The 13,934-nt window shown below is 46.3% G+C and overlaps 1 protein-coding gene across 29 annotated transcripts in view; it reads right to left on the reverse strand.

Moving 5' to 3' along the window:
• Nucleotides 1-13,934, reverse strand: part of EXD3 (exonuclease 3'-5' domain containing 3) — a 245,850-nt gene that overhangs the window by 186,245 nt on the left and 45,671 nt on the right. For 9 of the 29 annotated variants that reach the window (XM_031556118.2, XM_085239235.1, XM_031556120.2 and 6 more), the window contains one exon: nucleotides 2,517-2,626. The exons of the other annotated variants lie outside the window; for them this stretch is intronic. In XM_031556118.2, coding sequence (XP_031411978.1) covers nucleotides 2,517-2,553 — 37 coding nt within the window. In that variant the 5' untranslated portion in view covers nucleotides 2,554-2,626. The remainder of the gene's footprint in view (nucleotides 1-2,516; nucleotides 2,627-13,934) is intronic. 29 annotated transcript variants of the gene reach the window in all.

The raw sequence follows: 13,934 nt of genomic DNA on the forward strand, positions 1-13,934 counted from the left end.
GTCAGCCAAAGCTTTACAGATCAAACAGGGCTGCGCACAAATTCCAGCGGTTTGCACTCACGTTGCCTCCAAAGTGTTTATGTGAGATGTGTGTTTTTCACCCTGCACTGCTGTGATCTGTGATTGTTTGGCTGGGCTGGGTGATGGATGGCGGAGAAGGTTGTGTCTGGAAATGTGCTCCGAAGTCGACAGGAAGCTGGGGAGGCCCTTGCCAGCACTTCCTTCCTCTATACAAGGGGAGGACAGAATGGGAAAAGCCTTGGCTGTCTCCTACCCTGAGAAAAGTGCTACCCTTCCAGCTGGATTACAGTAAAAATATTTTAATCTTTCACAAGATTATAATATCCTTCCTCTCTAACTATAGCTACATTGCTAGCAAGGCTTAGATAATGAAATGAATTGACAATGGAAGAATTAGGTGGCTACAGAAGCCTGGTGCTGGAAGCTGAGCACACAGACCCAAATGTAAAGATCCCTATTTTCAGCCAAGATATAAATCATCAGTTGATCAGACCTGGGTAACCCAGAACTTTGAGTAACAGGTAGTAAGCACTCCAATAGAAGGCTTGAAATACACTGAAGTAGTAGGCTGGCAGTGTGTCCCTACTGACAGCTTCATTCTAGTGCCTGTTTCTTAGAGAGCAGATCTAAACTCAAAACATCTATTATTTCTACCAAAATAATGTTGCAATAAGCAATCTATGAATATTTTGACTGGATGACCCACACCTCTCTCGTGAGCACCCAGAAAGTCTTGTGCTATGGAGTCTTCCCTTGAAGGCCTTTTTCCAAAGACTCTGCCTTAAGCCCTTCTGTGGATGACTCATGAATGTGCATGACATTCTGATGTGCAATCAAGATACATTCACAGCAGTAAAAGCACATCAGCGTTTAAAGAAGAGAGACTCTCTCTTCTTGTCCCCATGACCAGCAGGGCAGTGCAGAAATGAACAATGAAAGATCTCCTTTGCTTCCAAGCTACCAAAAGAATTGCTTAAAATATTTCCACTCTTGAATTCTCAGATTCAATTCCACAGACAAAATCTTTAGTGTTCAGAATTCCAAACTCAGCAATTTGCTCTGCTTACACACATATGGACAGTGACAGCAAAACTGTGGCAGAAGGGTGGCAACCATGAGGACAGCTCTCTTTGCTGTACCAGTAAGGGGATATTCTTACAATCCCTCCAGGTAGACATAGTCTGGATGGGTTTGCTTGAGCAAGACTAAATAAGAAGGAAGAAACCCTCTTGACCAAAGAAAAAAAAAAGGAAGAAAGGAAGAAAGGGAGAAAGGGAGAAATGGAGAAAGAGAGAGAGAGAGAGAGAGAGAGAGAGAGAAAGAAAGAAAGAAAGAAAGAAAGAAAGAAAGAAAGAAAGAAAGAAAGAGAGAAAGAAAGAAAGAGAGAAAGAAAGAGAGAAAGAAAGAGAGAAAGGGAGAAAGAAAGAGAGAAAGAAAGAGAGAAAGGGAGAAAGAAAGAGAGAAAGAAAGAGAGAAAGGGAGAAAGAAAGAGAGAAAGAAAGAAAGAGAGAAAGAAAGAAAGAGAGAAAGAAAGAGAGAAAGGGAGAAAGAAAGAGAGAAAGAAAGAAAGAGAGAAAGAAAGAGAGAAAGGGAGAAAGGGAGAAAGAAAGAAAAAAAGGAAGGAAGAAAGGAAGAAAGGAAGAAAGGAAGAAAGGAAGAAAGGAAGAAAGAAAGAAAGAAAGAAAGAGAGAGAGAAAGAGAGAAAGAGAGAAAGAAAGAAAGCCCCCAAACTTGTGAGCAGACAGCTCCCATAACAGTCTCTATTCTGAAAAAGGAATCAGACAAAAAGACCTCACCCATTAACAAAGAGTGGGGAACAATGGAAACTGTCAAAAAATAGCCCTCACGTCAGAAACAAGAATGCCCCTTTACGCATCCAAAAAAGCACACAGCTGAGCCTGGGAGGCTGTCAGGCACAGCTTCTGGCTTACGTGTCTCCCAGGCAGTTCTCCTTTGCAGAAACTGCCAGAAGAACCAGATGATACTGAATTCCAGTAACCAAAGATGGGGATGGAAGAAGAGAGGAAATTTTTGGCAGGACTGAGCCAAAATAATGAATTCCTGTCCATTCAGTCTCTGCACCCAGACACCAAAACTTTGTGGGACATGACAACAGTACGTGTGTGCATCCTGCCTGGGTCTTACTTTATAAAGCAATTACAGAAGAAATTCATGAGAAAACTGAATTATAGATAAAATCTGAATGAGCTGTGTAATATAATAATAAAAATGATACACACTCCTGAATTTGTGGGAAGTTACTGATGCAATTGTTGTAAACATTTTCAATCTGGGATACAAATAAATACTGATATCTGGCTGTGCACCCATGAAACCTCAGAGATCTGACCACCTTCATGGCATGCAGTGTGGCACTGAATTCAAAGCTTTTGCTCTACTTGTGACTCAGCATTCTCCTCCAATAGCAAATGGAAAAGAAATGATGCCAAATGACAAAAAGGACAGGTAAAAGTCGAGAGGAGCAGAAAACTCACCAGCAGGCCGATCACTTGAGTTGCCCTCTTGACTCATCCTCCCAAAGTTGGCACCAAATTACGATGCTGAGATGGCCTACAGCTCGAGTTGGTGGGCCAAGCTCTTGCTTCTGAAAAGAGGAAGGCAATGTTATGACCAAACTGTAGGAACTTAACCCTGTGTGGCAAAGGAAATATCATGTGTATGGTGCATAGCCTTTCTGTGTAATCAAGGTAGCGAACAAACTATGTGAGTTCATGACTTCTCATAGAAATCATAGTACATTGCCTGGAGATCAAAGAAGTGAGCAGGGAATTGGTAAAGCCAACTAAAAAACACCAAACATCGGCATGTGAAACCTCATGAAAGTCATTACATATAGCTTAAACTACATCTGGTTCCTGGAATAGTTCAAGATTAGATTTCAGTTTTCAATTGCACAAACAGGAGTCTTTATCACTGTTTACTTGATTGAGACAACCAAAAAACAGACCTAACTAACCTCCAAAGTGGACAGTGAACATGAAAGCATGTTTTTGCCACAGTCAAACAGCTCCTCCTCTTTGTTTGCTTGCCCTTCTACTCATCACATCTTGATTGTGGTAGAGTTGGGAACAGAACCCATGTCTCCCAAATCCCAATACAGTGCCTTAACCACAACATCCTTCCTGCTGAATCACACTGCAGAATTGTTTATCAGGAAGGAAATTCCCCCTTGAGAGCACTCAGTCTGAGTGTGCTGGTGGAACACAAGTGCTTAGAAAAATACACATGTAGCAGGAATAACAACAAGTGATTTAAGTCACTGTACAACAGGCTAAAGGTACATCAGCATTTCAGTTTTTGTTTGCAGCAGTATGAAGGCACCATCTAGCAGGACATTACACAGAGCAAGCAGTGCATCCAGATGTCCCATCCAGAGTAACAGCCCCCTGGTCTTCAAAAGATGATACATAACTTCAGAAACATCCATCCCACACTGAGCATTAGGCATACGTCACTCTGAGGGGGGAGATCCAAAGGTTTATATTCTTACCAGGCACTGTGAAGGTCACTTTTTGTAGCATTACACACTAAGTTGCTAAGTGGAAGCAGCTGTAGACTGTGATCTTAGGGTCAGAATTAACCTCAGCATCTTTTAACAGCAAAGGGCCTTCACTTTCTTTAAGGTTTTCAGCCAAAATTAAATGTACAATGGAAGGAGATAGCAGAAGTGGAGCAAGTATTTTTTAACTTAAGCACAGCTTTCTCCATCAGCCTCCTAGAAAACAAAAGGGTTGTAATTCGTCTGCAGTGTGTCACAGTACACAACCCCCTGATACAGCAAGTTCCCGCTCCAGGATTCTGAAGAATTTGGCTCTGTTCAGCAGCTGGGCAAAGGAGAAGCATTTCCCCATGTGCAAGCCATGGATTTTCAGGTTGTGTCCTGAGAGAGCCCCTACAGTAACCGACATGAATGTGCCTGGGCAGATTCCCAGAGCTCTGACAAGATTTCTTTTACACTCTCTTTTAAATGTCACTGTAGAGGGATTCCAGAAGGATTGTCTTTTAGGGGGCAGGGAACTCAAACCAAGCCTCAGTCACGGTGTTGTGGGGTCACTTTCATTGATCTAGAGCAGCTTTTAAACAACACTGGACATGCCTGGCTGGCTGCCCCAAGAACAGGCCCACGCCAGATGCTCTCATGCTCTGGTGCACAGGGCTGCCATGGGCTGCAGCACAGCTATGGGCCAGGTCTGCCCCACAGACACAGGCTGGGTCCCAAAGGTGCTCTGCTGGAGCACCAGCCACACTGCAAGGAAGAGCCTTCTCCGTAAAGGAGCCTGGCCCGAGGGCAGTCATACCACCACGTACTCACACACCCTACAAGCTTCTGTTCCCCACAGCCATCTCCTGTATTTGCTCGTTAAACTCCAGGACTGCAGCGATCCCCACACCACACCAGAAGCACCTCTCAAACCAACTGCAGGGGGTATTGGTGCTGCTCTGGAGACACACGGCCCCTCTGTGGGCACTTCAGCTGGGATCCATCCACCACATGCAGCTCACCCGACCTGGGCCCTTCCACTGACCTGTGGAGATGGGGCCCCCCAGGAGCTCCCCTGGACACGGCTGACCATAAAGAAATGCCTATGGAAAACCAGTTTCTCCCCGCTGACCATCTAAAGAGTATGGACGGCAACCTCAGCTGAATGTCTAACCAGTCGATTTCCCTCTATACCATTAATTCTTCCCAGAGTTGAATATACTGGCCCATACACAGCACATACAGAAACACATCAGATATTGCCAAGCAAAGCACCAGCAGGAAACAAACAAATGTAACTCTTCTGAAATTTGTTGTTTTCAATCTATTGCCTACTCTCTCTTTCGGTTGCTTTAATTGCCTGTAGTTTTTTGTATTAATATACCTAGATAGAATACAGTAGTGCCAGACTCTTTTTGATGCTGTGATAAGAGGCAGTGAGCATAAAGTGAAATAGAGCAAATTCTGTTTAAGTATCAAAATTACTCATCTCAGCCCAACTTTGGTCTAAGTCAGCAGTGAGCTGAGGGAGGGCATAGCTTTATGTCTTCCATCTCACAGTGTGTTCCCATCAGTGGGGAATAACACCATATTAGTAGGTAATGGCTGTTACGGATGTCTTCTGCTTGGTTCAGTGCATTCCTCATATAGCAACCAGCACAGAACAGTTGAAGAAAAAAGCTTCTGCAAATTGCTGCCAAACTGCTCCACCAGAGACATCAGATTTTTCTCCAAAGCAGGTGTGGCTACTGTTCAGAGAATCAAAAAGTCAATGAACGGCTTTACTTGGAAGGGACCTTAAAGACCACCCAGTTCCAACCCTCTCCCATGGCAGGGTTGCCCACACCAGCTCAGTTTGCCCCTGGCCTATCCAACCCAGCCTTGAGTGCCTCCAGGGATGGGCACCCACAGCTCTGGGTAACAGTGCCGGGGCCTCACCACCCTCTGCAGGAAGGATTTCCCCCTCACATCTAACCTAAATCTCCTCTCTGTTAATTTAAAGCCATTCCCCCTTGTCCTATCACCATGTATAAGGCCGGTGCAGGGATGAGCAGCAGGCCTCCCTCGCAGCGTGCCATCCCGCCCCGTGCACCCAGCTCCTCAGGGCCCACCGCTGGCGAGCAGCACGCACACAAACCTCTCCCCCCAGAAAGCAGCCTCACCAAAGCAAGCAGGAGGTTTCAATTCCGCTCGGCTGTGGAAAACAATGTGAAAATGTGAAGTGAGAGTAACTGAAAGTGTTAGAAACAAAGAGGACAGCGACCAGGAAGTGATGTTTATTCGTATTCTCCATGCTGGGATTGCTAAGCCTACCTCGCATTCTTGCAACCTGGCTTTTATTGCTTTATTGTTACGGAATGTACAAGCACGCACAGCCAAAGATATCAGCATCAAGGATTCCTTTCTCAAAAGCAAATGAATGAGGGGTATGGGTAAGGCTAGCCCCAGAAGCCCTACTGGAAGCCTTATCCAAAGTCCATGAGTGTCTCTTAACTGACTTTTACAGACTTTGGATCCTGGACTAAATCCATTTCAGCAGTCCTGGAGCCAGATTTGGGTTTCCAGCTTCTATCGGTCACAAAATCAATCTCTTCCCAGCACTGAGCTCCAGACTGGTAACCCACAGCACCCAAATTTCTGTTGCGTTCCTGGATTATGTCACCTCAGACCTCAGTTTGTCACACTTTGTCACTGCCTACAACTGAGTGTGTTCACAAGCAATCCCAGCAGACTATGTAGTTTCAAAGTGGAAAAAAGTTCCATCCATCCACCTTTGTAGCTCACACTGAAATGCAGTTTCATCTATCTTTATAATAAATTGTTTATCACATCAGTCTTTTAACTAATGAGAAACTTCACTTCTCTGTGCTAAGGATATGGTGTGGTGGAAAGCTAACTGCCTCCTGTTGAGCCTTTGGAGTGCCACTGGGTCCCAATGAGATCTCTCTCTGCTTCAGGTAAATGGAATTCTTACAAAACGATCATTGGTTTTGGAACATTTAAGGAAATCATTTTACACCATTATCATCATAATAAGATTCACTGGAACAGCTGACAGCTTGAAACAGAAATCAGTAGAGTTATGCCATTCTAGAGTACCTCCTCTGCCTCATTAGTTCTGACATTAAAATTAGAAAGCAGCTGACAAAATATCAACAGATATCCAACACTCTTACGGATTGCCAAGGCTTTCAACTTCAGCATGGTGAAACTGCCAGCTTCATTTTTGCATGCTGTACTCCTGACAGTAAAGCTCACCTTCCCTTATACAAACAGCAGCCTCACCTCTTCCCTTCCAGCATGGGAAGCAGTTTAACACCAGTGTCTGACTGAAGGTAACGCAGTGATTACACTGCATATGCAAGGCCTTTAGTAAGGCCCAACACTGCATCCTCATCTCTAAACTGCAGAGCTATGGATGTGAATGGTGGACTATTTGGTGGATAAGAAATTGGTTGGATGGTCAGAACCAGAGGGCTGTAGTCAGCAGCTCTATGTCCAGGTAGAGGCCAGCGACGAGCAGTGTCCCCTGGGGGTCCGTCCTGGGATCAGTGCTCTTCAATGAAGCTCAACAAGGCCAAGTGTGAGGTGCTGGATCTGGGTTGGGGCAATGCCAGATATGAGTACAGATGGGAGAAGAACTTGAGAGCAGCCCTGCAGAGAAGGACTTGGGGGTCCTGGTGGACAAAGAGCTGCACACGAGCAGCAGTGTGCGCTCGCAGCCCGGAAGGCCAGCAGCACCCTGGGCTGCACCAACAGAGGGCTGGCAGCGGGCAGGGAGGGGATTGTCCCCCTCTGCTCTGCCCTCGTGAGGCCCCATCTGGAGCACTGCGTCCAGGCCTGGGGCCCCCAGCACAGGAAAGACGTGGGGCTGTTGGAGCGGGTCCAGAGGAGGCCACCAGGACACTCAGAGGGCTGCAGCACCTCTGCTGCAAAGACGGGCTGAGGAGCTGGGGGTGCTCAGCCTGGAGGAGAGCAGGCTGCGGGGAGACCTCACTGCAGCCTTCCAGTTCTTAGAGGGAGCTTAGAAACAGCAGGGAGAATGACTTTTTACACAGCGTGATAGTGGCAGGACAGGGGAGAATGATTTTAAACCAAAAGAAGGGAAATTTAGGTTAGATGTTAGAGGGAAATTCTTTACCCAAAGGGCAGTGAGGCCCCAGCACTGTGCCCAGAGCTGTGGATCCTGGCTGCCCATCCCTGGAGGTGCCCAAAGCCATGGATGGACCCCGGGCATCCTGAGCTGAGGGGCAGCCAGCCCATGGCAGGGATGGGGCTGGGAGCTGTGAGGGCCCTTCCAACCTAGAAGCCAGAACCACCAGAATCACCAGTCTGTGATTCTGAGATTACAGCCAGGAGATACTGGGGGTGGGCAGAGATAAACCTAACAGAACTTCCTGCAATGAGATGAAGTCTCCTTTTCAAAGGAAAGGAATTAAAAAAAAAAATCACAGCTGAAACTTGAGTCCCTGAAAGCACAGAAGACCTTTAAATGTGATGCTTCAGTGCCTTCTGCCTCCAAACTCTCCCACTGGAGGTACACAGTGACTCCCAAGGCACGTGTGAGTCAGAGGAAGGAGCTCAGGCACACACTCACCCACACAGGGCTTCTGTTGCTGCCTGTCCAACGCAGATCAGTGCCCAGGCATTTGCCTATCAGAGCATTTGGTGAGAATAATGCTTGTCCTCTCTTCCTGTAAATCTGAACACTCATGACTATGGATGACAAAGTAAATACACGATTCTTAAGAATTCCTGCAGCCTCCAGAATTATCTGGGGGACAGTTTGCTACCAGGCTTCCTAGAAGCTAACTGCACCAAGAGGAAGAAACTTGCTCACAGCCTGCCCTGCCACCGTATGCCGGCTTGGAGCATCAGAAGGGCTCCAGCCTGACATCCTTCATCACCTGCAAACCTCCACTCCCACCAAGAGGCTCCCACAGGCCACACTCAAGCACAGACCTCTGTAAATTCATGTGCAGCACTACGGTTGCTGGTCTCTGCCCTTTCTTATTTCCCTCCATCTCTTCAAAGTAGTTATGAACTCTTCCTGCTCCATCAGCATGGAACAGTCCTGCTCCACAGAGCAATTTCCCCCTGCCCATCTCGCTGCCCTTACGCATCCATCACATTCAGTCTTTTGGAAATTTCACGCTGCAAACAGGAGGCACAACCCGAGGCACTGCTGAAGCCCAGGGCAGGGCTGCGGCACTCTCCCTGGTGCCCGAGGCTCATTCCGCAGCACGGTGCCACGAAGGACGCTGGCTCTGGCCAGCAAGGTGCTGCAGTGCTCACCCGCGGCTCCTTTCAGAGCTGCGCTGCCTCTGTGTTTGCTGGACTCGGGCACCCTCTGCTGACAAACCACCGCCCAGCTGCTCATCCCAGCAGCCAGCCCACAAGGTCCAGGCCGAAAGGGCCACATCCTGCTAAGGTAATCCTCAGCTCCTTTTCTAGAAGGGCATCTTGAGACTTAAAATTCCTTATCTCCTATTTGTTTATTCAAATATTTCTGCAAGATAATACCGATCACAGCTGCACCTCCTTCATCTTGGTTTGCTGATTTGCTCTGGTAAGTGAGCCCACGGCATTACAAAAGTCACCTTAGTCTTGTATCTCTGTTACCTAAAACCTTCTGTATTTCTCATCCTCTCCACCTACCAATGCCCTTGCGTGCAAACCCTTCCTCTCCCTTCATCCCAAAAAGGCACATATAAGGAAGGCAGCCTGAACTCCAACACTAGTTTGGAAGATGACAAGGGCAAAACCCAAAGCGCATGGGTCAAACTCTGGCATCAGTGAACGGTGCAGACCCAGTTCCATGCTTCTGCAGGAGCAGAGGAGCTGGAAGCTGGTAGGGCTCTGTGCCACCCTGCAGTGCAACCTGGCGACAGCAGGGGAGGGAAGATGTGGTCACACACACCTCTGCCACACACCCAGCACCGACCCCACAGTGTGTCCTGCACACAGGTCTCACACAAAGTGATGCAGGTACTCCGAGATGTATGAGTGGGATTTGCAGCACCCAACCTCTCTGACAGTGGAATGAAAGGTTAGCTTAGCTAGGCTGTCGGCTTGATGCACCCTGACCACTTCAGGATTCCAGCTGAACAATGAACAGAGAATATTCTGTGTAAAGGCAGCAGAAGTAGAAACCCAACCTTCTGAGAGGTGTTAACACGAGAGGCTGATTTTCAGCCTCAGTCTTATCTGCATTTTTCTGCTGCTTGCTTTTTCTGTATTCACATGAAGAAAAGGCCCAAAGAATAAGCTCTGCTTGCCAGTTTGCTTATGCTGGTAAACCAGAGGAAAGCTTTCCAGGCTTACCAGTCATCTGTGCTAGGATTTTCTAAATGCTCTTTCAAGGACCTGAAGGTGGTACCAGACCTACCCAAGGTTCTCCCAGTGCAGCACTGTGCTTCCTAATGAACACCTTTAAAACTTACACAAACTTTGGAAATATATAATGCAGAATTTTTAACCAGAATCAAAATTTAAATAAAAAGTTCAAAGAAAATAGAAAAACAGGTGAAGGTTTACCAAGTTGCTGACCACAGCCGAAAGTAACTGCAACAGACACAATGTGGAGAAGAAGCCTTGCAAAGCCATAGGACTCAGTAATGGAGGTGGCTGCAATAGGAACATGTAACTCCTTCTTACTAGAAGACAGTGTAAACGTGCTGTAAATGTTGGCAGTTCAGTAACTTGAGGGCTCCCTCCCATTCCTCCCCCCCACTTTAATCTTACTGTACTGTCTTATTTCCAATCATAGAAGAAACTCATGCTAACAGCATAACCAGAATAGCTCTGCACTGCTTCCCAAAACAGAGCTGGAGCAGTTTCGTTTTGACTTCTTCAGGCTCTCTGTCTGCTTCCCAGCAGTTTGATTTCAAGTTTAGGCACCACGATTAAGCAACGAAGCCAGCACTATTAACATCTGTCCAGCACTCTGTGACAGAGAGCATGTGAATGCTTTCTCCTGGATTGCAGAGGAAGCTTCACTATTCTGCACAAACCTATTATCTTTTTTAACACGAGCCATCCTCCAGGGTCCAACACTTCCAAAAGGCTCTGACTGAGGGGCTCTGGTGAGTGTGGCCATAACAGCTGAGATTGCCACTCGTGCCAGCTGCTAGCCTACCTTCCCCTGCCATCAGAGGCTGCCTGGGAGCACAGCTGGCCCGAGCCTGCGCAGCACATGGCTCTGCTTTCCATTTTGGCACATTAACGTAAGCAGTGGGTGAAAGTATTTGTGCGAAACTGCTGTGCTCTGAGCTAGAGAAACTGAGATACAAGGACACATTCCTTCTGCAGCACTAATAAACAGTGGGGGACAGTCATGTCCTAAATTGTTGCAGCTGTTCGGCCAGCAGACATGAGTCAGAACTCTAACATGGATCATCAATGCATGCAGGAGCATGATCTGAACTTTTACCTTCTGCTGAATGCTTCACTTCGGGGTCGATCCCTAGGGACCACCAGGAGAGAGACTTCAACCATATCTGCACTGCAGAGTTTTGGAAGCACAAACAAGTTGGTAAGCTCACAGTAGAAATCATCACTTCCTGACTCACAGATGCTCAAGCAAACTTCCAGACAAAACGGATGCAATTTTAAGAATCGTGTCCTTTAGGGAAGGAGGGAGGGAGGAAGGTTTGTTTTTGACAAAACAGAGTTGAAGCTTTCCTTCTCCTGGGGGCTTTGCCCTAATAGCTGTAGCTATAGACACAACACTAAACACATAAGCTTTTACTGGATGAATGAGTAATCTCACCAATCCAGTAAATTTTCTCCATCTTGATCTGCTTCCTTTGCTAATCTCCCTTTCTATTCACTCAGAGAAGCTTAAACTATGCCATGCTGATTTATTTTTGATAATATTCACTCCAGACCAGGTCTAAACACTACAATAATCCAAGGATTTCCTCTCAAATTAACATTTCCTCTGTTACTGCTGTCATGAGCAAATCCCTCAGATCCCAACCGTCTGCAGCTTTGCATCTTCCCTCTTAGACTGGAGTTAAGGCAGCGCTCTGCAGCTCACACAGGATTCAGGCTACACTCAAATTGATGGCACCACCTTCTTTTTCCTGCAGGCACTGTCACAGTATGCCTCGTAAAAACTGCCAGAACTCAGGAGGAATCCCAAAAACTATTGGCATTTTCATTTCTAGGTTATCTTGTCAGGCTTGACCCAGATTTTCTTCAGGTTTTTCTCACTTGAGATCTGATATGCCTTGTCAACAACAGGAAGCCTGTTGTTCTAGTAAGCTTTACCTCTTATTTATATTTGGCTTTGATGTGAGCATCTCTATGTACAGGTCCCCTTATCCCCTTCAGGGAACATCTTCATTAAATGCCTGAAATGCAAGTAACAGGGCTGGCCATTTTGCTACTACTTCATGAACCTCTTACCTTATAAAAGCTTGAATTGCATTAAGAGCAATATCAGTTTCAGAGTGACCTGACATGCTGAGACAGCGGGCAGCAAGGAGGCAGAACATCAGATGGCACTGGTGGCCTTGTCTGAGCACTGAGAAGACCACTACCTCACACAGCTCAGCTATTACATCCAAGGGACTAAAAACCCCACGGGGACCAAAACCTCACTCTAATCCTTAGTGCAAGGCTTCTCACTATTTCTGTCTGAGCAAGTTTTGGTTTTGCTGTCATTTCCAAATGACATCAAGGTCAATCAAGATTGCTCCTCAGTGTCAACCAAGTCTCTGTCAAGCTCCCAGAACTTGAAGCCAATGACTTCACCACACTTACCCTGCACACCTCCTCACCTTCCACCCACGACAAGATACACTATCTTCCCACAGTGCAAGGCTAATGTGAAAGCCTGGAAAGCCAAATAAAATCTGATCACGTTTTTTACAATATACAATGTGGCACACAATGCATGCCAAATTTTGGTCACTTCCCAAGCCATTTCAGTGCTATCTATACCATGTGTGATAGTAAGCTGATGTGAGAGTTCTTTCTCACCTTTTATCTCCTGAAAAAGCTTAGAGAAGGTCTTCTTCAGTAAGTAGGCTTTGAATGCAGTGTTTATGCCATGAGTTGGATTAATGAGGTCACGGTGGCAGAAACATCTTTCACATGGGAGACAGGTTTGTAACCAAGTTTCAGGGGTGTTGGTATTGTCCAGAACAAGGAAAATTTTGAAGCTGAAACTTTGCTTTTCTCACAGCATTCCTTCCTAAGGCACCACATAATAACAAACCCTACCTCAAACACCTGGGGTGGGAGCCAGGACTCTCTTTGCACTGGAAGATGGGTCTGCAGTGACTCCCTCACTGCCCTTTGCTTACCTGCTATGGGAAGCCAGCCAGAGCTTTCCTTTCCATCCTCCTCACCACCACTCAGCAAAAGGATCTCACAGTTTCAGGAGAAACAGAGTACTCAACTTAAAGGCTCAGATGAACTTCCAGAAGTGGTGTGCGCAGGGCTGCACATGGTTGCTGTGAGACTGGCTGCTCAGACCAAGAGATGCCAGTGTGATAGAAAAACCTCCACCACTGCCTACAGAATTTGAGCAAAATGTTGCATTAGCCAGCTTTTGGATTGTTAGATATCCATAAACAATATTATTAACCTGAAAGGCATGTGTTTTTCTCAGTATGATTTATTAGCTGTAGTTACAGTTGCAATAATGATGGTCTAATTTTTCACTAAGCACTACAGCTTATGCATAGTTTTAACCACCTTTTGAAAGACCTTTAAGTAATGATGAATCAACTCATAAAACAATAAAAAAGTTAGAACCAACATATTATTCTCCCTTAGGCATGGGCAGGAATATCTGATTTATGTCTGCCAAATGATTTGGCGTCTGAACAACTGGCAGCAAACTCAAAGTTAAATACCAAAGCTGTGGGCAACCGCTGAAAAGATCAGGATTCTTTCCCTTTTCATTTCTACGTGAAATGTCTGCTCAGGGGTGATATAATCTAATTCACTTGTTCACAGGGCAGCAAGTTAGCTACTTCCAGCAAGTGTGACTGCACTGCTTTGCCACAATGCCATGAAGTGTCTCTTGTGAAGCTTTACATATGCACAAGTCCACGCTTGATCAAAGTAACCACCGGAGAGATCCCACCCTGCACAGCTCTCCTGCAAAGCTCTCCACTCTGCAAGTCTGCTTGTGCAGATGCCTTCCAGAAACTGCAGGGACTGAAAAGCAAACAAAAAGGGAACCCTGATTTCTCCTCTGGTTTCACTAATTCAGCTGGCAGGCAATGCAGAGGCGATGCTTAGCGGGTTGGTAAAAGGAACAGGATGCTACATGCTCTTCCCAAGATCCCCAGAACTGCTGTGTGTTTGGCTGAAGAGAGAGCAGCACCTCTATCTCCTTCCTAACCCCCAGAGAGGCCCCTGGCTGAATGGGACTGGCACTGTGCATTGCCCA

This window comes from Meleagris gallopavo, chromosome 19 (assembly GCF_905368555.1).
Source record: "Meleagris gallopavo chromosome 19, MGAL_WU_HG_1.1, whole genome shotgun sequence".
NCBI classification, from domain to species: domain Eukaryota; kingdom Metazoa; phylum Chordata; class Aves; order Galliformes; family Phasianidae; genus Meleagris; species Meleagris gallopavo.